A 23,461-nucleotide genomic window follows, 5' to 3' on the forward strand; every position below is an offset into this window, starting at 1 on the left:
CGTCTTATTGAGTTTCAGCTACCTAATAATTATTGTCAATTATGTTGTAATGCATAAGGGTAAAATACCTTTACAATTTAATTATTTAAATGTTTATTTTCTATACCCTCTGTTGGTCGCACCCTGCCAACAGTGGCTTACAAGGGCAAATCCATAAAACTCTCAATAGAAAAATACTACAATTGAACAGTAGTAATCGTCATTTAACTATTAGATGGTTAACAACAAAGAACCCAATGAACATTATGCTTATCAGATTACAATTAAATTTAGATTCAATTTACTTGCTTAGATCATTAAGAGGTATGCACTTACTGTATTGGATAACAATGCTATTAGTAATCAAAACATTGTACTGGAATCCACAAGCCTTGAATGATTACTCTGAAGGGCCCTCCTAAATATTTAAAACAATATTAAATATTAATATAAATATTAAAACAACTTCTTAGTGATATAAAGGTACCCTATTCATAGTGACTCCACAAGTTGGGGCGTGTATCTAGAAAGTTTCGGTTTCAGTTTTGCTTCCAGAGATTACAGAGCAATTGTGTCTCATTACTGGTTCATTCCAGCTGGGGCAGTGCAGGCTCAGAACTGATCTTTGGTTTTGTGTTGGCCACACATGGACAAACACGCTTTTTTCTTTTTAAGGGGGCAAGGCTCTGGGGCAGCTGTTTCTGGATGCAACAGCACCAAGATCGCACAGAAAACATAGCCCTCCCTCTAAACCATGGAGCCACCAAGTCTGCAAGCACAAAATAATGGGGTTCTGTGTTTATGGACCCCAAGGAATGGGGAAAGCACACATCAAGGCTAGTGTTGGGCAGCTGCATGTGCATGCACACACAAAACCCATTGATCCAATGAGGTTCTCCTCAAACACATGAAAACTCACATAACGACCCCAAAGAAGGTGAGTGTTGGTCATGGCGGGAGCACACAATGGCTGGAAACAAGCAGCGTCATCACCGCAAGCAAGTAGGAGAGCACGCTGCTGCAAACTGATCCAGCACAGCACAGCGGAAAAAAATTCCTGCTTTAATGACAAAGCCAATAAATTTTACATTTGAGCCCTGTTATTATGCCATCTTTCCCTATGCCTTGTAGTTTCATTTCCACGATGAGGGAGCATTCGAGCAGATCCTCCTCTCTAATCTGCTGCAGGGCCCATGCTGGGACGGGACTTCCTATTTAAACCCACCAGCTACCAGCCTGCCATTGCACTATGTGTAAAAGCACACAGAAAGCGAGGGGTAGAGTTTTTCCTTGACAGGAAGTTAAGAAAAGGGAGGGTGGCTGTTTTTTCCTGCTGTTTTTTATTAGTAAAGGTGGGAGAGTGGACAGGTTGCTGGCTGCCAGTCCCCCTTTCCAACTAAAACTGTTAACCTATAATTATTTGAAGAAGAAGAAGAAGGAGAAGAAGAAGAAGAAGAAAAAGGGGTAGGCAGAACTGAACAAGTCCCTCAGATCAGTCCTTCCATGTGCAATACTGATCTAATGACTTGGGAGTGCATGCATGTGTGAACATGCAATACATGCTGCTACCTCCCAGTCAGTTAATGCTGGGTTAACACTAGTGTTAATCAGAGAAACCGAAAACCCCCGAATGCTTTCTGGGCCAGATGAAATTCCTTCTGGTGCTCCTCAACCCACTATCTTTGAAGGACTTCTTAAGTCTCAGTGAGTGGTCCTGGGGAACCATGGCAGCTAAGCAAAGGACCGCAGCAGCAGAAGGCCACTGAAAGGGCACAAACCAGCTCCACATTCCTGGGACTTCCCAGCTCTCCTTTAATAATTGCTTTTTCTTTCAATTTTTTCACCTTAAACTGCCTCACAGCTGGGAGCTCCAAAGCTGATGGAAACCCCTCCCTCCTCAAACCCATGTGTGTGTGCACACTCATGTTGATGTTGCCAGGCTGGCCTTTCCTTGAATTCTGCGTAAAAGCACACAGAAATGGATGGCAATGCTGGAACCATGCCACTGATGGCACCATGCCATTTGCTGCTCCCCTCCGCAGTGCAAAAAACCGTTTGATCCCTATGACCCAAAATGAAACACACAAAGTTTTTGATGAGGGGAGGAATCATTTCAGCCTTGTTTTCTGGATTTGGTTCAGTGTTCCGGAAGCTGCTTTAATGAGCTGAACCACCAAGTTATGTGTGTAATTTCAGCCCAATATTTCCATTATATACACCCCTGCGCACAAGTGACTTTACTGGTCCTTCTCCATGTGTTAAAAAAATAAGTGCATGACCAAACCTCTGTGAGTTGATGATGTGGAAAGGGTATGGCCAGTAGCTGTACAACTTCACAGATACTGTAGGTTTGGATGTCCTAATGATGTCATTTCGGGTATGTTACATTCTACAGCCCACCTCACTTGCCACCACTGCATCTGTCATAAATGGCTAAGTAGAGAGAGACAATTAATGTCATGGTCTGTAAGGCCTCTATCCTTCTGAGCATATACAGATATGTCCATCTGGCCCCCAGTGAATTATGGCTGTATAGTGGCATTAGTGGATTTATTGTGTGGTATATTCTGAATATTTGGTGATCAATAAATAGAAAAGATCCTCGTTGTCTCATGATTGTTTGAATAATATGGAATTGAACATACGTGTCTAGGCTACATTGTTTTCTTAGTTATTTGATTCTTCAGAAGGCTTGCACAAAGCATTTTATTTATCATGAGCACCTCTGTAGAAAGAAACAATTGCATATGTAGGCTAAAATGAAAGACTTGAGAATTATTAATTCTACTGAAATTAATAGAGTTCTCTGTCCCACTTTCTCTCTCTCTCTCTCTCTCTCTCTCTCTCTCTCTCTCTCTCTCTCTTTCTTTCTTTCTTTCTTTCTTTCTTTCTATCTATCAAAATTTCTATGCCACCTTTTCACCCAATTCAGGGTCCCCAAGGCAGCAAACATTAAAACATTTCAAGCATTGAAACAGCATTTTAAATGTATATAAAATATTGAAAACAATTACATAAAACATGTAAACATATAAAAACATATCACCAAACCAGGAAGAGGGCTAAGAGTCAGCAAGGGAAAACAAAACAAAACCAAAAAGGTTTCACTCACTGGAGAATACAATAGAGGAAAACAGATGAATTTCCCAAGGGAGGAAATTCCAAAGTTCCAGTGCCATGACCTAAAAGGCCCTTGAAAACCCAGCCAGAAGGAAGAGACAGACACAGGCTTGGAATAAAGGGCCGTTTATTAAAATGACCATAAATGTAATGCATGGCAAGAGCTAACTAAGTGGTACAGGTCAAGCCCTGGGGTCATACCACTGACCACCGCCTTGCCTGTCTGGGCGAGCCCCACTGCCCCGGGTATAGGCCATCTCCTGAATGGCTGGAACCCGGCAGCCAGGCCTTGGATCCCCCCTCAAGCACCCTTTATGCCCCAGCCGACTAGCATGAGGTTAGGCCTTGCTCCTGGGGATCCCCTCAGGCGTCTGCCCTCTTAGCAAGGAGCCGTCAAAAGCATCCCGCCGTCCTGGCAGCCCTGCACCCCACGCATGGGGAAATGCCAGAGGGGCTCACCGGCCCGCACCCTATTCCCAAAATCTCCTGCCAACTGTTAACTAAACAGCACAACCCAACAATAACTCAACCACTGCCATTAGTGCAAGGTAGGCGAAAAAAACCCCTTCCCAACAGCCAATCAGAGAAAAGAGGGGAAAATTCCTACCTGGCTCTGAGCCCAGCAGCCAGCTAGTCCTGCACTAAAAACAGGGTGAGGTGGGTGGGCCGAGCGATCGAAGAGACTGAAGCTGGGGAAGGGCGGAGCAGCCAGCAAATGGCTCCTGGCTCCGCCCCCCAGCAAAGCCCTGGATGCCCAGGAAGGGAGACTGTCTCTGTTCCACTGGGCGGGGCTTCAAAGGACGGCTCCCAGCTCCAGCGGCATTCTGCCGCGCTGTGAGAGCCGCATTCCTCTGGTCGCCACTTGTTTAGCCTTAGATGGTGGGGTCATCAAAAGTTAGGCCTCTGAAGATGACCAGAGTGGTTGGGTTGGTTCATATGGAAGTGGGTGGTCCTTAACATATGCTGGCTCCAAGCTGTATAGGACTTTAAAGGTCAATATCAGTGCCTTGAATTGGACCTGGAAGCAAATTGAAAGACAATGTAGGTGCAAAAATGTCCATAACATGACCTTGGACATCTATACATAGATATAGGGGAAAGCCGACAAGAGATAAAGTGTCTCTGGTTCAGGATGGTTCATCTCAGAGAGATGAAGGGCTAGGTATAACACTTCTACAGGGAGATAGATTAGAGTTGTCAACTGAGATGGAGACAAACAGTGCAGATGACCTAACTACGTCTCGAGGCAAAGTGTGCCGGGGAAGTTACAGGTGTTTATATACAAATGCTAGAAGTGTCCGAGGTAAAATTGGGGAGCTGGAATGTTTAGTGTTGGGCGAATCCATAGACATTGTGGGCATATCAGAAACTTGGTGGGATGAGGAAAATCAGTGGGACACGGTGATTCCTGGATATAAATTATATCGGAAGGATAGGGAGGGAAGGGTTGGTGGTGGGGTGGCTCTATATGTCAGAGAAGGTATACATTCCAGTAAGATTGAGAAGGTAACTGAATTAGATTCGCTTCTGGAAATGCTATGGGTTGAAATTACGGGCCCAAATGGAAACTTAACTGTGGGAGTTTGTTATCGCCCTCCAGATCAGAAAATAGAGGAGGATTATAAAATGATGACAGGATTAAAGATGGCTGCTAAACAAAAAAACTGTGTTGTAATGGGTGATTTTAACTACCCACACATTGACTGGGCCAATGGGTGTTTGAATCGGGGGAGAGAAAGTGAGTTTCTAGACTGTCTCAATGACTGTGCTATGGAACAGATGGTTACAGAACCTACTAGGGGAGAGGTGATCCTGGATTTGGTCCTCAGTAATGCTGAAGACCTGGTGAGAGATGTAAATGTGATTGCACCACTTGGGAACAGTGACCATAATGTTATTGAGTACAACATATGTATAAATAGGAAATTGCCAAATAAGACCAACACAACCATGTTTAACTTCAAAAGGGGTAACTTTTCTGAGATGAGGGGGTACGTGAAGAAGAAACTGAAAGGGAAAGTAAAAAAGGTCAAAACACTTGGGGAATCTTGGAGACTATTTAAAACTACAATCCTGGAAGCTCAAATTAAATATATACCGCTGGTTAGGAAAGGCACAAATAGGTTTAGGAAAAGGCCAGCATGGTTAACAAGCAATGTAATAGAAGCTGTAAAAGGTAAAAAGGATTCTTTTAGGCAGTGGAAAACTAGTCGGAGTGAGGTTGATAAAAAGGAGCATAAGCTGTGGCAAAAAAAGTGCAAGTCTGTGATCAGACAGGCAAAAAGGGAATATGAGGAGCATATTGCAAAGAACATAAAGAAAAACAATAAACAATTCTTTAAATATATTAGAAGTAGGAAACCAGCTAGGGAGGCCGTGGGGCCCTTGGATGACCAAGGCGTAAAAGGATTACTAAAGGGTGATAGGGAAATGGCCGAGAAGCTGAATGCGTTCTTTGCTTCTGTCTTCACTGTGGAAGATAAGAAGTGCATGCCCACTCCGGAAGCACTGACTTTGGGAGGGGTTTTGAAAGACCTGAGTCACATTGAGGTGACGAGAGAGGAGGTTATGCGACTGCTAGATAATTTAAAAACTGATAAATCACCGGGCCCAGATGGCATACATCCAAGAGTTCTGAAAGAACTCAAGTGTGAACTTGTAGATCTCCTCACAAAAATATGTAATCTGTCATTAAACTCTGCATCTGTTCCTGAGGACTGGAAGGTAGCTAATGTTGTCCCCATCTTTAAAAAAGGTTCCAGGGGAGATCCGGGAAATTACAGGCCAGTCAGCCTGACGTCAATACCGGGTAAGTTGGTGGAAACTATTATCAAAAATAAAATTAGTGGGCACATTGATGACCAAAAGCTGATGAGGAAAACTCAGCATGGGTTCTGTAAGGGAAGATCTTGTCTCACCAATCTGTTAGAGTTCTTTGAGGGAGTGAACAAACAAGTGGACAAGGGAGACCCGATAGATATTGTTTATCTTGACTTCCAGAAAGCTTTTGACAAAGTTCCTCATCAAAGGCTCCTAAGTAAGCTCAGTAGCTATGGGATAAAGGGCCAAGTCCTCTTGTGGATCGAAAACTGGCTAATTAATAGGAAACAGAGAGTGAGCATAAACGGGCACTTCTCACAGTGGAGGGTGGTGAGCAGTGGGGTGCCACAGGGGTCGGTATTGGGTCCAATGCTTTTTAACTTGTTTATTAATGATTTGGAATTGGGATTAAGCAGTGAAGTGGCTAAATTTGCAGATGACACGAAATTGTTCAGGGTGGTGAAAGCCAGAGAGGATTGTGAGGCACTCCAAAGGGATCTGTCGAGGCTAGAAGAGTGGGCATCCATGTGGCAAATGAGGTTCAATGTAGCCAAGTGCAAAGTAATGCACATTGGAACCAAAAATCCAAAATATAAATACAAGTTGATGGGGTCTGAACTGGCGGAGACTGACCAAGAGAGAGATCTTGGAGTCATGATAGATAACTCACTAAAAACGTCAGCACAGTGTGCGACTGCCATAAAAAAAGCTAATGCTATGCTAGGGGTTATTAGGAAAGGGATTGAAAACAAATCAGCCGGTATCATAATGCCTCTGTATAAATCGATGGTGAGGCCTCATTTGGAGTACTGTGTACAGTTCTGGTCGCCACACCTTAAAAAAGATATCATAGCACTGGAAAAAGTACAGAGAAGGGCAACTAAAATGATTAAAGGGTTGGAACACTTTCCCTATGAGGAAAGATTGAGGCGCTTGGGGCTCTTTAGCCTGGAGAAAAGACGACTGAGGGGAGACATGATAGAGGTTTACAAGATAATGCACGGGTTAGAGAAGGTAGAGAAAGATGTGTTTTTCTCCCTTTCTCACAATACAAGAACTCGTGGGCACTCTATGAAATTATTGAGCAGTCGGGTTAGAACAGATAGAAGAAAATACTACTTTACACAAAGGGTGATAAACACATGGAATTCGTTGCCACAGGAGGTGGTGGCAGCTACAAGCATTGCCAGCTTCAAGAGGGGACTGGACAAATATATGGAGCAGAGGTCCATCAGTGGCTATTAGCCACAGGAGATAGATGGTATTCTCTTTGTGGGGAGGTGGTGCTCTGTTGTCTTGGTGCTGGAAGGAAGGCAGTGGGAGGGCTTCTGGTGTCCTGGCCTCACTGACAGTCCTTTAGATGGCACTGGATTTCTAGCCACTGTGTGTGACAGAATGTTGGACTGGATGGGCCACTGGCCTGATCCAACATGGCTTTGCTTATGTTCTTATGTTCTTATGATACTGAAGATATTTTAGTTCATCAGAGAAACAAGCTGAATGGCTAATGGTGGAACAAATCTGTAACAAAAAAATTAAAAGATTGGAGAAGTTTACAAATGAAGTCTATATCTTTTAAAGTTTTATAAATATCCAGCAAAAAACCTCCTCTGAGGCTAGACCTTGACCTCTTTACATTTTTTGCTATAATGTTAATTAAATTAAATCCTTTTAGTACATGGTAGGCAAGTGATTTAATTGGAAGCAAATTTCAATCAAGATAATTAGACTGACATAATTTAATACTTTACTGACAGATGGTTTCAAATATAATTTAAATGGAAGGAACATTAAGAAAAGCCAGTAGAAAAAAATTAATGATGTCACTATCTTACTGCATGATACAGTGCTGGATAAACTCTTGATAAAAGGCCAAATATAATTGCTGCATGTATGCTTTTAGTAATCAAATAGCATTCACATTTAATATGCACCATACATTTATGTGCTTCGCCGAAGTGAACTTTGTTTAATTTATGTTCTATAAGTAAATGTGTAAATGCAAATACTGATACATTTATTATAATGAGAGGGGGAAATTGAAGGTGCTAAATACATTCAATTTTAAAAGAGATTTACATAGAAGTATTGCAGAGAACTTACTTGCATTTCAATTCATTTGAAAAGAATTTCTTGAAAATATTCTTTGAGATTATGGCTGCTGAAATGCAAGTGTAACTTTGCTTGTGTAGGATACAGAGTGGCTATATTGGATGGATTTGTATTCCTTCTCCATGGTTAGCAGTCAAAAAGGATTTGATATTTTCAGTGCTGTGTTGGATTATTTGCTATATTTATTTATTAGATTTTTTTATCCTGTCCTTTCTTCAGGGAGCTTGAAGTGAGGTACATAAGCTCAGTCTATCAGCCCAGCATTCCTGGCAGCACTGGGAGTTTCTGAGTATGTTTTGAAATGTCTACTGTGATGCCAGGATCACAGCGGGAATTTTAAAGCTGTATTCTTTGCTACTCTCATGCTTTCTTGATTTCCCATCTCCACCTTGTAACACATGTTTTGGAGAGAGGGGAAGGAACAAAACAAGTGAAAAAGAAAGCTTGTGAACTAATTGTGAGCTGAGCCACATTTTGAAGTGGAGTTTGAATCAGGTTGTAATTTGTCCAGCTTTTCCAAAATGGGGAAGTTCATTTCTCTGAACTCCACCCCATTTCTAAATTTAGCACCATCCCTAACCAGTTTTCATGTTCAGAGAAATCCTTAGTTCACACTTGCATTCCCCCAGTATATACAAGGAAAGACAACAGAAGCACAGACAAGAGAGCTTATACTACCAACTTTTTAAAAAAATGTGATTTAAATATTTTTTGATGTTACTGGCCTGCTGGTCTGCATGCACTCTTTCTTAAAATTATTTGCCCTGGATCTCAGATGGCTCACTGACTAGGAGGGTTAGTCTGTTCTTGCCTGTCTACAGGCAGAAATGTAGACAGCAGCATTAGTTCAGGTTCAGGCATTAATTTTTCTTCTTCAAAAAGGCATGTAAGTGTCTCAGAATGAGTGCTGATTGAATAAACTGTTAGCAGTGAAACTGACGAGGCTTTCTTCCTACCTTGTCAGTTTTCATCGGACAGTTGTTCTAAAGGGCAGGAGTACACTCCAGCACTGGAACATATTGTGGTACCTTAATTTATTTTTAAATAATCTGTAGCAAGGTTTCAAAGAATCTTTTTTCTACAGACACGTGTTTTTGCAAGAATGTCATATATTTCAAATGAGACAAAGTTGCTTTTAAAATGATTAGACATGAAACATACCAGTGTTGCAACAGTTTTCACAAATTCTGAAAATGGAAGTCAACAATAAAGGCAGGAATCAAATTAATTCCATAACCAGGCTAAGCACAACTGGAATTATTAGAGCTAGATCTACAGGAGAAATGGTACAAACTCACTGCTCAGACTCTATGTAGCTCCCAAAGTGTAACTAAGGTTTAAATATGTAAATTTGGGGCCAGTACAGTAAGATTTGTGTGTAGTTTGTTTTCTGCATCATTAATCATGTGGTAGACTAAATCCAATTCTTAACCAGTTGTTGTTGTTTCTTACTTCCATGAGGCAACTGGGATTATCTTACTATATGATTGAGTAAGCATATTCAAGATGACTCACTTCCTACCCTATTGCACCACCAGAGGGCGCTGCAGTGGAAGGAAGCCCAGGCAAGGCACCATATCCCTCCAGAAAACATGTCATGGAGGGAAGGCCAATCCAGGAGCAGGATGGGAGCAGGTGGCAAGCCCCCCCCCCCCGCTTTAACTCAGCTGGTATTAGGAGCAGAGCAGGTGGCAATGCCCACCCCCCTTCACTCGGCTGGGATCAGGAGTAGAGCAGGTGGCAATGCCCGCCCTCCCCCCACAATCACCCAGTTGGGATCAGGAGTGGAGCATGTGACAGTGCCCACCCAACGCCTTCACCTGGCTGGGATTAGGTACAGAGCAGAAGGCAATGCTCTTCTTCCCTTCACCCAGCTGGAATAAGGCACTGAGCAGGTGGCAATGCCCACCCCATCTTCACCATGCCGGAATCAGACCAAGCAGGCAGCAGCCCCCATTCAACCTACTGGAATTAAGAGCAGAGGAGGTGGCAATGCCCACACCCCTTTCACCCAGCAGAGAGCAGGTGGCAATATCCACTCCCCTTCACCCAGCTGGGATCAGGCTCGGAGCAGGCTGCAATGCCTGCCCCCCTTCACCTAGCCATAATCAGGTGTGGAGCAGGAGGCTCCCCTTCACCTGGTTGGGATCATGAGTGGAGCAGGTGGCAATGCCTGCCCCCCCCTTACCCAGCCTGTATCAGGTGTGGCACAGGTAGTAAAGCCCACCACTCCTTCAAGTGGCCAAGATCAGGCATGGAGGAGGTGGAAATGCCCACCCCCCTCCTTCACTGGCCGGGATCAGTGACAGAGGAAGGAATGCCTGCCTGCCCTCCCCTTTCTAGAGCCCATTGTATTTTTTCCCGACAACAGGCTTTGTTTCTAGTTTTAGAATAAGAGACTGTGTTCAGGTTCTATTCTCACTCTGTTTTAGGATCAAGGGATTAAAGGTATTGTCTATACTTTGAATTGGAAGTGACCCTATTTTTAATTTTTAAAAAAAATATCTTCTTTCTCCAGGGCCACTTCTTTTTTAGAACAAATGGACTAAAGTGCTTGTTAGGCAGGGCAGACGAAAAGAGTTCTTATCAGATTTCATAGATCGGCTGCCAAACTTTATAATTATGGGTTTGTTTCTATGACCTCTATCAGCCGCTTCTCATTTTTCTAGTACAATCTGACTCCTAGTACTATTGTACATTTTTATAGTGTCATCCTAAGAAGACTTACACCCTTCTAATTCCATCAACTTCAATGGATTTAGAAGGCTCAAACAGTTGTGGATTGCACTGTTAAAGACTTTTTTCATGTTAAACAGATTAACATTGTTAAACTTTGTTGTCTTTAAACTGTAAAATAGTTATGTGCATTGACATTAGATATTCCCTTGCTGTCTGAGTTGTGTTTAGTGCTCTCTAAAATGAATGAGCAGACTTCCATCCCTCTGCAATACGTTGTTTTACGCCGTACCAGTTTTTCACTTTTCTCTCTGCAGCTACAATGTCAAGAGATACTTCATAATAAAAATAAAAACAGTGACTAGACATAATTCAGTTTATACCTGTTGCTGTTTGTAACTTCATCTAACATTAGTAAGTGATACTGTTGTGTTTCCATGTTAGCAAAAGTGACCTATAAAATGATTCTTTACAGTGGGGTCTATGTTACACATTATGACCAATAGGCCCACATCTTCCACCTTCCATGTCTTTTCAGTAATACTTAGGACACAAGAAGGATACCATCACACTTGGAGTTTCCTGCCTGAATTATGTCATTGGCTGACTCTAGCAGGCCAAACCAGCAAAATATATAGTTCTCATCACTAAACAATTAACCATTGCTAGAGAGACACACGCATAAGAGATTTTCAAGGCTATGCTTTGGGCATGTAAGATTTAAACACACTGGAAATTTCCCTTTCTGCTGTAAAGCATTCCACACGCTCCTGATGAAGGATTCCGATCTGCTACAGATAGCCGGCCCCAGATTGAGCGTGGGTTGGAGCTTTGCTTCACGGCTGGGCTTCACTGTTCACCTGCTGAGGGGAGCCCTGGAAAGAATTGTTATAACTATTCTAAGAAGACTGTTGGGAATTGTGTGTGTCTACTGTAACTTGCCCTGTATGATTATGTAAAAGATTATTGTATTGTTGATGTGTGTGCCTGAAAACTGCATCAAGAGATTGTTATTTATTTATTTGAACACAATGATGAAATTTTGTAGCCTTTGCACTCTGAATACAGCTTTGTAATTTTGTAAATTAGTATTGTATTCCCTGTGGATTTTTTCCTCCTCCATTTTGCTGAATTATGTCATTGGCTGACTCTAGCAGGCCAAACCAGCAAAATATATAGTTCTCATCACTAAACAATTAACCATTGCTAGAGAGATGTGGCTTGGCAATGTCTATATATCCCCCACAACAGGAAGTTAGTCCTCCTGACTCAATGATACAGCTCATCTGTCTCAGTAAAGTGTTTGTTCTAATGACTTGTAGAAATGACCTCTAATTTTCCAACCCAATTCATACTTGGCATCATTTATCAATGGAATCTATTGGTCATAGAACCTCTTATTATAGCTTTTGACAAGGAATTATATTATGACAAGGAATTACATTATATTAGATATAAGAATTTTAAGAAATGTTCGTAAAGTGGCATCATATGGTTCTTGCTTGCTTTATGTCTATGAGAACAACTTGATTAATCACATTCCCAGTAATGTTTAATATATTTTTTCCTGACTGCTAGTCTCACAAACAAAATTTTAGAAATGTTAAGTTGAAGTGAATGGGGTGTGCATGTATTTTTATACCCATATACTGATTTCTCCCTCTCCCCAATTATACATTTGCTGCATATGAACTCTGATATAATGTTCCTAAATAATGTAAATACTCATTTTTAAAAATAAAGACTATAATCCAATTTAGTGGGGAGTAAGACCTGTAGAAATCTATTATATTTAATTTCTGAGTACAGACAGGTAGGATTTGGCTGTAAGTTGCATTGCTGCCTATTATATCATATCAATATATCTAATTCTCAACCAAGCCAAATCAGAGGATACTTAAATCTGGAGACTGGAGCTGTGAACAGTCAAGACAGATTTTTTGGCAAACCTGAAAAATGCCTCAGCCTCCCGGAAAAATCTATAATCTTTTTTTTAAAAATGAGTTTAAAAAATGATCAAAGGAGCAGCTGTGGCTTTAAGAAACAGATGCCCTCAGTGGCCATTGCTAGGCAACTTCAATAGTTTTGCCAGCATTCCAGACTTGGTTTCTGTCATTAAAATACAGGGAGACAAGGGCTGCTTTAGCCTTCAAGGGAGGATTCATTGGGGACAGGCCTGGGTGCAACCACCTGATGTTTTGCTATCATGCAACTTGCATGACCCACCCAGGCCCAGCTGTTTGCTACTATTCAACAGCACTCACTCCATGAAAGCCAGTGTTGTGTAGTGGTTAGAGTTTCAGGCTAGGCCCTTGAATCCCCATTCTGCCATGGAAACTCACTGGGTGACCTTGGGCCAGTTACATTCTCAGCTTCATTTACCACACAAGCAAGGGCAGATTGGCCACTAAGAGCACCCGGACACATCCCATGAACTAATGGCCTCCCCCAAATCTGGGCCAATGGCATCTCCCCAAACACACCTGGGCCAGTCCAGTTCTGTGACTCAGAGGTTGAGCCCAGTCCACCAAAGCACCATGGAAGGCAAGGGGGGTGATGCGCTGTCCACCTGAGTTTAGGTGGGGAGGCATATCCTGGCCTGCCTGAGGAAAGGCAGGGAAGGCAATGCTCAGCTCAGCTGAACCTCACCCAGCCCTCTCAAGCCATACCCAAGAAAAAGCCAGGAGGCAGTGCCTGGCCTGGCTAAACCCCACCCAAAGCAGGGAAGTGGCACCAAGTCTGCATAAGCCCCACCCAAGGCCAGGCAGTGGAGACAGTGTCCAACCCACCAAGTCCTGCATGAGGTGTGTGGGGGAGGTGGTTTCTGACCCACCTGAGCCCCACATGAAGTGAGGGAAGTGGTGCCTGGCTCAGCCTGCATGAGTACTACATGAGGCAAGCCAAGTGGCACCTAGCTTGGTCTGTTCAAGCCCCATGTGAGGCAAGGCAAGGTAGGTGCTGGCCCTGAGACCTGCATAAGATAAGCAACACAGCCAGTTGGCCCACCAGAGGTGAAGATGGCCAGTAGGCCCACCCAAGCCCTGTGCAAAATGAGGTAGGTACCCAACCATCCATGTCAGCTGAAAGAGGCAGTACCCACCCTACCCAAAGAACACACAAAATGAATAAGGTGGCACATAACCAATTGATTAGGTAGGCTTGCCCTTCCTTCCTTCTGTCCTTCCTCCCACCTTTGGGAGAGTGGGGCAGGATTACACAGACTGTTTATCTTTCCCTTCCTCCTTTGTGAGGGCAGAGCTAGAGCAGGTTGGGGAACGGGGAGAAACTCAAGATGGAGAGAAGATAAAGGTAGGTTTGCAGGTGGATGGGAAGGAGAGAAGAAGGCAGGAAAATGGGAGAGGCTATGGGGGCGTTCAGGGGGAGGGGGATGAGCAGCCTCCCAGCCACACAGGAAAGCTGTATCCCTATAGGAAAACACATTTTACCCCTTTTTACCCCCTTAGGGGGCAAATTTCTTAAAATCCCTTCTTAGTGAACCTCTACACCACAAAAGGAACGTCCTCCCCAAATTTCACGCTTCTAGGTCCAGGGGTTTGGGCTGAGCGTTGATGAGTCAGTCAGGACACTTGTCTTTATATATATATATATAGATGAAATGCTGGCCAACGTTCAACTTCTCTTTACCTTAATTTTATGCTCTCTTTTAGATCATAGCTTTGCGTGAGCAAAATGCACACATTCAAAGGAAAATGGCATCAGGAGAGAGTCCTCCTGACTCAGAACATATCAAAGGAATGGAGTCAGGACAAAAGATTCATGAAAAGGTATGAAAAAATCAGTTTTCCTTTGTTTGAAATATTCTGATCAACACACATTGCTTGCAATCTGTATTTTCAAATAAACACAAGTTCACTGTGCATGACTAATAAAATCTGTTCATGCATAAGGCTTGTCAACAGTATACTTTGAACTTGATGCCAGACAGTCTTGACCAGCATCATTCAAGTACCCCTCACACAAAAATTAGCCAATGGCAATGGCTCCCTGCCACATCTAACTACAGAACCTTTCTCTCTTGCTATTTCACTGCTAACATTGTAAAGAAGAAATTCCAAAACAAATGACCGATGGCTATATACATATAAATACAGTATATAAATAATAAATACAGCTGGGCATTTGGGGCAGATAAAATGTAAGTTGGTGGGTGGATGGGAAGGAGAGCAGGAAAAGGTGAGGATATGGGGGCTGCTAGGAAGAGGAAATGAGGAAATAGTGTAGTGAAAGGGATATTGGGGAAACTGAGGTGCCCCTCACAAGTCCTTGCAGGTGCAATTCGGTCTGGCCTGGCAGCTGACACTGTGCAATTTAGTCAAACTTTTCTCAGGGAGCAGCTGCCAGGGGTAGGAAAGGGGTGAAAACTGAATATGGGGTGAGGGGAGTAGATAAAGGTAAGTTGGCTGTGGGTGGGGTGGAAAGTAAAGAAGGAGGCAGGAAAAGGAGAGAGGCTATGGAAGGGGAAAATGAGACACCCCCCCTGCAAGTCTTCCAGTTGTTTTAATGTAATTCGAATGTAATAAAATACTGAACTCATTCAAACTGTTTCAGCATATTGGGGGTGGGGGGGAAGCTAGTTTACTAAGAGGCTGCATTCAAAAGCAATTTAAGGTAAGTGAAGATTGTATTTATTTTGAGTTGTTTGGCAGCTATCTATGAGAAAAGGGAAGGACAAAGGGGCACAATGGGTTGGGTCCAGTGAAAATTTCCACTCACAGAAGGATAAAGCAAGTTTTGATGACTTTTCCCCTGCAGCAGAAGCTCGGACTCCCAGTTTCCTACCTTTTCTAAAGGTCCTCTGTCTCTTGGGAGAGGCATTTGGGGGGACATTTGGGGCTTCAACAGGAGGGGGAGACAGAAATCCCTTCCAGAGTGGATTGGGGGGAGAATGCCTGCAGGTTGAAAAGAAATTTTGTCAAAGTGATTGGGGATACTCCAGAGTGTCACAAATAAATATGTGAGAATTTGTTTAGCATAGTAAATGTAGCCAATGATGTAAAAAATAAATATAACAATTTTGTCAGAAATAAATGTCAGTTAAGTATCTTCTATAGTGATTTGTTATTGGCTGCTTCAACTGAATTTTGCAGCTTTTCCAGTCCTGCTTAGGAAGTCCCTTGCTTGAAGTTTCTAGATTATTTAAATGCAATGGAATTCTTTATATTTAAAAGTTCGTCTCAAGTTTCCCATGTGTATTTTTAAAATGTAATAAAGGTATTGAATTATTTTCTGCAGTAGTGTTTCTATGTTAAGAACCAACATTAAAAGATAAATTGGATAAAATGTCACATAACTGTGAAGTCATCCAGTGGAAGACAGAGGGAGGCAGTTCATACCAGGGACATATTGGGAACATCTAACCTTCAGAGGATGATTATAACTTGGAAAAAAATTGCTTCAAGGAACTGATGCTATAATTTTGCTGTTTATTAAATGTAATTGTGCTTGATGTATAAAACATAGGTTAAGGAATGATCTTTGGCCCAGTAGAATTCCCATGCTAAATTCGAAAGTTGATTTAGTTTGAATCCAAAATGCAGCAGATCAAAAGATTATGGTTTAGTTTAAGATGTAGATACTGTATTCATTTTTACATTGTTTCCTTAGTGGGTCATTATTGATTTATTGTAAAGCTATGTGTACATGCAATTTGAGCAGAACATCTTGTTGTTGTACAAAAGAGGAAAAAGGAGATACAAGGAATGCAAAATGGACAAAGGAAAGGTAAGGAGTTCCTTGTAGAGTAGAGATTTTGGAAGAAGAAGGCAGATAATAAGGTGTAAAAAAAAGTACAAGCATGTTAAGCAATAATAATTGGAAGAGTCTGTGAGACTGAAAGAGATGTCTATCCAGGAATAAGATCTATGTGAATTTGTATCTTTGAATGCTGGACAACAAATAGAAGATATGGCAAATTGGTCTGATAGGAGTTTTTTAAGCTAGTCCTCTAACGAAAAGATCTGAGATTTCTTAAACTAAGGAATCGTAGCATTTAACATCTGTAATCATTTGTCACCTCTGCAGCATTCAGTATGTAAAAGCTAACCACAGGCTGTTGTACATCTTCTGGATGAGATAAAATGGTATTTTTTCTTCTTATTTTGGTAGACTGTGTGTTTTTATGTTACATATTATTAATTAGGCGGAATAAAAATATAAAGAAAATTATATCATTTTAATCCATAGCAGTTTGGAAACAAGGAGATATAGACTAGTTGAGAGTGGCTGTTATACTATGTTTAGGGTTGGGCATATTTTTCAAGAAGTTGGCTATAGAATAGCATCAGGGCCAAAATGTTTGGCTACTTAAAAAACATAAGCCTGTATGGTATGTAAAATATTGATATATTATTATTTTTTGAGAATATTAAGAAGACCCACCTTGGAAACTGCCACTCAAGGAATGGGGGAAGGGCTCTGGAAAATCAAGTATACAATTTGCTGTTTAGTCCTTTTTCATAATTCCTTGAACCAGTTCCATTATATTCCATGCAATTTATTCCCAAGTAAATATGCATAGGATTGCAACATTCCATTGCAGATGTGACTGTGTTATTCATACTGACTGGTGAAATGACAAGACACAACTATGTTTTAAGAATAAATTTTGTCATATATGAGAAGATATAGTCAGATCGAGCAACCTTCATGCCACATATGTACATGGTACATGGTATTATATGTACTAGTGCCTTACACTTATTTTATTACAATAATAAGGTCTAAACATTTTCAGTCCATATGTTGATTTGTAAAAAATTATATATTCCTTTGTATTATTGAAGTTTTCAACAATTTCCACATTCGTTTATGGTAGAGTACAGGGGGCAACAAAAATGAGGTATCTCCTATCTGATTACTGATATGTTATCTCTCTGGAACCACAAAATTGCATTGCTGCTGTGCTTTTGATCTACAGAGAGAAGGGTGAAAACATCAGACATTACTGGTGCTAGTTCCTTTTCATGCTGTTCAACAAGAGAAAATATAAGCATGCATTTTCTCCTTTGTTTTACAAATAATTTGATGGGATTTTTTTCCTTAAGCTACTCCCATGTTTAATCTCTGTTGGCCTCTGTAGCCCTTGTTCCCACTGGATATTTTTGAACTTTGATTTTTCTCTGTGGCATGCATCCTTTGTTGTACATAGTACAATCCCTGATTTGCTTGATGACACTTTTGTCTCTTTCTTTTTTCCTCCCCTTGGCTACTATTACTATTTTTGGACAGTTATTGAAATTTTTGGTCTACAGAGAGTATGTTGCACCTCTACTTTATATGGGTGCTGAATTCATGTCTCGATCACTCTGTCACAATTGCCTCAAATGTTTTAAAAAACAAAGTCACTTTTCAGGCTACATAATGCAATGTTGGTCTTTATGGAATGCACATGGTCATTTGTAATTTTTTTCTTTTATTGTAAACATTTGATATTGATAAAGTATTAGTAGGTGCTGTAAATATAATCAGTTGCTTTCATTCCTGCTTGAGAGCTTTCTAGAGTGTCTGGTTGGCACTGTAGGAAACAAAAGGCGGCTCTAGAGGAATCTTTGATGTGATCTAGCAGGATTCTTTTAATCTTCTTATGAGTATAAAATTGAAGAACTTGTATACTGCCTGTGTTTGCTGACCCAGCAGCAGAGATGTCACACGACCTTGCCAAGGCATGAAGTCTATATAATTCTGTGGTTCAGTCTACACAGTCACAGAGTTCTAGAATGAGCTGCAGTGGATGAAGCAGAAGCTTAGATGACTCAAGCGAGTGTGGAGCAAGGAGACAGGACATTTATGAAAGCCTATGAGGTGACAGTAAAATTGAAAAAGAAAGAGTTCTATGCCGATTCCATTGCATCCGCAAGCTCATGCCCAGCAAAATTATTTCAAATAGTTTGTTCCTTGGTCTCCCTTTTGCTGGGAGATTGACAAATTATAAATTCAAATATTAGCTGTGAAGCCTTTGGGACCTACTTTGTGGGCAGAATCCTGTCTCTCCATTGCGATCTGCAAGCCACAATTGACACGGTAAGGAACTGGAAACCCCTTGGCCGACTTCTGGAACTGATCTGTGTTATATCAGTTCAGACTGCTCTCTCAGGACAAGGTTGACAGGATCCTGTGAGCAGTGCTGCCCACCACCTGTCCCTTGGACCCTTGCCTGCCTCGGCTGGTGAAAGCCAGTCCGGTCAGGATTCAGGTTCCATTGGAGGCTATTGTCAATCTCTCCTTAAGCTCTGGGATTTTTCCTGGAGCATTGAAGGAGGCGGTGGTGTGGTCTCTATTGAAGAAACTATCTTTGAACCCCACCGACCCAGCCAGTTACCCCCCCCCCCCCGTTTCGAACCTCCCATTCCTGGGCAAGGTGATTGAACAGGTGGTGGTGGAACAGCTCCAGATATTCCTGGAGGATTTCTTGGTCCTGGATCCATATCAGTCTGGTTTCTGCCCTGGCCTTGGGATGGAGATGGCATTGATTGCTCTCAGAATGCTTGGTCATTCCCATAAAAGAGCATCCTACAATGAGGAAAAATACCTTAGCATGGATAATGTTGGGCTAAAAGATTTCTCTCTGATACCCAGACCAGATGAGAGAAGTGGATCCAGACCTGGATCTTATGTTTCAATAACTCATGTTAATGCTTGATTCTCCTAGGATGGCAACTCTGCTCAAGATTCTTTAGGCATCCTCCTCCTTCCAACATGGCATGTTTTGCCCTTTTGCAAAGAAGATGAAAAAAGGGGAGCAAAGTTTAGTCTATGTTTTACTTTATCTTCCCTTGACATTCTGCCATGTACACATTACTTACTAGAAATTCAAGATGATCAGAAGAACAATGGCCAGAGCTGGCATTTATAAATATATAATATAGGCAATTGGGGAGTTACATAGGGAAGATGACATTGGAGATAATATGTATATATCATGAATGAGTCAGTAGCTATTATATTAAGAGGTACCACATCTTTGTTTCTTTTCCTACAAGAGGGAATAGTGTGTTAGCCCAACCTGACTTCAGACTCTGCAGAGTGTCATAACAGAGTGGGGTAACAAACACTGTTGAAAAAAATAAACCAGATCACCAATAGCAGGGACACAGCTCATTTGGCCAGATCTGATATAAAGACTTAACCAAAGCAGAAATCAGGATCTTCCAGTTTAACAGTTCATCAAAAACATGGTTTATAAATACTAATTTTTAAAGCGTTCATTTTTCCATTTCTTCAGAATGTGATTCAGTAAATAAATATTAGTGTTGTTTTGTTTCAGCGTCTGTCAAATGGCTCTATAGATTCAAATGATGACACCAGTCAATTGGTGGAACTACAGGAGCTTCTGGAAAAGCAGAATTATGAAATGGGGCAGATGAAGGAACGCTTGGCAGCATTATCTTCCAGAGTTGGGGAAGTAGAGCAAGATGCAGAGACAGCTAGGAAGGAACTCATTAAAACTGAAGAAATGAACAGCAAATATCAGAGGGACATTAGAGAGGTAAACGATTTATACCATCTCTACTAGTTGATGACTCTTCTTAAAAAGTGGGTGTCATTAGGTGAAGTGCTGGAATATTTACCTTTATTTTTTGTGTTAGGGCAGGGCTTTTTTTCAGTGGGAACGCGGTGGAATGGAGTTCCGGCAACGCTTGAAAATGGTCACATGGCCAGTGGCCCCGCCCCCTGATCTCCAGACAAAGGGGAGTTGGCGCGGAGGGCAATCTAAACTCCCGTCTGTCTGGAGATCAGAGGACTGGGCCACCAGCCATGTGACCATTTTCACCTAGAGCAATTTAAATTTTAAAAAACTCCCCCCTTGTTCCAGCTGACCCAAAGTGACATCATTGTGCAGTCCTGAGTTCCACCGCTGAGTTCCACCACCTCTTTTTTCAGAAAAAAAGCCCTGTGTTAGGGCATACGCTAAAGGTTTGTTACAGTGTGGCAAATGATCACAGCAAACTATATATATTTTTAATGTTCAAGGCTTACTGCAAATTAGTCCATTGAAAGGAGTATAATATGCATTTTTCCACATGTACCTTTCTTTACCTACTGGGTTCAAAAGTGTTCTGTAGCATCTTCTTGAACTGAAGCCTCCCCCATTTTTTCCTTAGTAGTATCAGCTTAAAAATGTCATAATTGCTTTCCATGCTGATAACTTCTACACAATACGGTGTATATGTCCAGCAGAGATTAATATAAATTTAGGGGGGCAACTTTTCCAAGGATTTTTTCTTTAATTGTGACATTTTTATCCTGCTCTTCCTTCAAAGAATTCAAGTCAGCATACATAGTTTTCTGTCCTCTATTTGATCTTCTTAACAAGGGGCCCTTTCACACTCAGTCCTTTAATCATCTCAGTACCTATTTCACGTCCCATGTTTGCAGGGGTTTCATACTAGCAAGGTAGTCACAGGATGCAGCACCATTCTTTGCCCAGGGCATCCCCAATTTATCTCCCTGTGGACTTCCCCCGAGTTTAATTTAAATTCGTTGGCGAGTTGCAGCTGGTGCGATCAATGTCAGTGAGAACACTTCTGCTTCTCTTCTCCCCCATCTCCTTTTCCCTATGAGCTAATTGGTCTGTGCACAATTAGCCACTCCCACTCAACTCAGCTCTCTGAACGCCTTTTATGCCTTTTTTTCCCCAGTAAAGCGAGCCAAGGCGAGCACCCAGTCAAGCTGCTCCGTGGCTCTCCTTGGGTGCGCGAAGCAGGGGTCAGCTGGAGCTGCGGCTGTGAACTGCAGCTCATCTGGCCCAACCAGTCTCCTGCTTCACAGTCCTTCCTGTGCAAGCAGAGCAGAGGTCGGCTGGACCCATGGCTGCAAGCTGCAGCTCAGCTGGCCCAGCTGCTCTCCTGCTCCACAGCCAGGAGGGTGAGCAGAACAGGGGTCGGCCAGAGCCATGCTGGTCCAGCATGTACCTCCCCACCACGGCCCTCTTGGGCTGGATGGGGGAGTGGAAGTGCACCTGCCTGCTACCCCCAGGGCAGGGTGTGGGGGCTGGAGCCATGGAGGGGAGCCATGGCCCAGCTGGGATGTGCATGAGCCTGTCCTGCAGCCCGCCCCCCTACAAGAGGCTGGCATGTTGTTGTGGGGGGGATGGGCTGTGGGGTGGCTGGCCTTCCAGCCCCTCCATTACTGCGCATGCTCAAAGTTAAAAAAAAAAGTGACATGTAATGGGAAGATCCAAAAGCTGGAAACTGAATCGAGGCTTTGAAGTGGGTCTGAAATTAAGCACCAGATGCCAAATCGAAACTGCCACAGACAGTATGAAATGAAGGGACACAATGCAGAAACCATTGCGATCGGGGTGAAAGCTCATAAACTGCTTTTTAAACTGTTAAAACAGTGTGAAAAGCGCCAAGGGTAGACTAAGAGAGAGTAGAACCCCTGTAGTGATACACTGCCCATGATTTATGTTTATTCTAGGGGTCAGCTTTCATAATAGTTTAAAATGGCATCCAAATGGTGGATGTTGTATATTGATTTTATTATATGAAGTGGGAGATGATCGTTTCTGAGGTGTTCCCATTTTATCATTTTACCCCAAAGTTCTTGATCTATCAAAGATTCATAGGACATTGGGTTACATGTCAGTCTTTATTCAACATTATTTGCAGCAATTATATCTATTCAAATGGAATCCCTTTATTTAAAAATTTATTTCATTAAGCCTATGGTTTTCATTGCTCATAATATGACAACCATAATAATATTGAGCCTTGGAGGGGAGAAGGTTGCAAGAATTGGTGTAACTTGTTAATAAGTCTATAATCTCTTCAGGAAAATAGTTTGGATGGTTAATATTAAGAGATACCACGGATGTCCTAGCATGTATGTAGGAGATGCAACTGACATTTCCTTAACATCCAAAGAAGTTTTTGGTTCTCCATAACAGGAAGATGCATAAGCCATCTCACAACAGGAGATGTTTATTCAATGTTTAAAATGTTCCTGAAAAAATAAGTGCAAGTCAGTTGTGCTTCTTGTTTCCCCTATAACAAGCCACATGCTACAATTTCCCATAATGCTAAGGAGAACGTTAGAGGCATAGATATGTAATACACAACACTCCTAATAAGCAAGCATGGCCAGTTATTTTAAGGGAAAAGGAAAATTAGTAAACAAACAAAAAAAGAAACTATACAACCCAAGGATGGAAGAGAGAACCAAAGGCTTATGAATGTCTGAAATGGCTGCCTGGTGAGGTTAGGAAGGCTCCCACTTGTCTTGCTTTCCAGAAACAATGGGTGGGATTTTTTTACTCAGGTAAAAGAGCTGTACTGTAAGGAAATGGTTCAGAAAGATGCTTTGGTAAAGATATAGGGACTGTAGACTGTCGTACTGTGTACTGTCTGTTGATGTAACTATGCTCCTACTATGCAATTTTTGTACCATTTAATGTGTCATGCTTAATTGCTTATGCTTTGTTGCAGCATTGTTTCAGCTCTGTGTCAGATTTCTGCTTGTTTTCAATGTTACTACATTGTTTATTAGATGCCGTGGCCCTTGATAACATTGACTTACCCTGTGTCAATATTTGTCACTTGTGTCTCAGTGACAAATCATGTAAATTCATAAATAATAAGTAATGAACTTAGTTTACAATGGAAAGGTGTATTAGCATGCACATAAGTACATGGGTGCAGTAGCAGGTACACAAGCAAGACCAAACATAGCAAGCAACAAAGTCCCCTCCCCCCCCCCAAAAAAACTTAACAACTCTGCCATCCAACTCTACTCA

The 23,461-nt window shown here is 41.9% G+C and overlaps 1 protein-coding gene across 5 annotated transcripts in view; it reads left to right on the top strand.

Moving 5' to 3' along the window:
* Window positions 1-23,461, top strand: part of PPFIA2 (PTPRF interacting protein alpha 2) — a 366,803-nt gene that overhangs the window by 254,621 nt on the left and 88,721 nt on the right. For all 5 annotated transcript variants that reach the window (XM_054988848.1, XM_054988847.1, XM_054988849.1 and 2 more), the window contains 2 exons: window positions 14,376-14,492; window positions 19,991-20,212. In XM_054988848.1, coding sequence (XP_054844823.1) covers window positions 14,376-14,492; window positions 19,991-20,212 — 339 coding nt within the window. The remainder of the gene's footprint in view (window positions 1-14,375; window positions 14,493-19,990; window positions 20,213-23,461) is intronic.

The sequence above is a fragment of the Eublepharis macularius genome, chromosome 9 (assembly GCF_028583425.1).
Source record: "Eublepharis macularius isolate TG4126 chromosome 9, MPM_Emac_v1.0, whole genome shotgun sequence".
Lineage (NCBI taxonomy): Eukaryota > Metazoa > Chordata > Lepidosauria > Squamata > Eublepharidae > Eublepharis > Eublepharis macularius.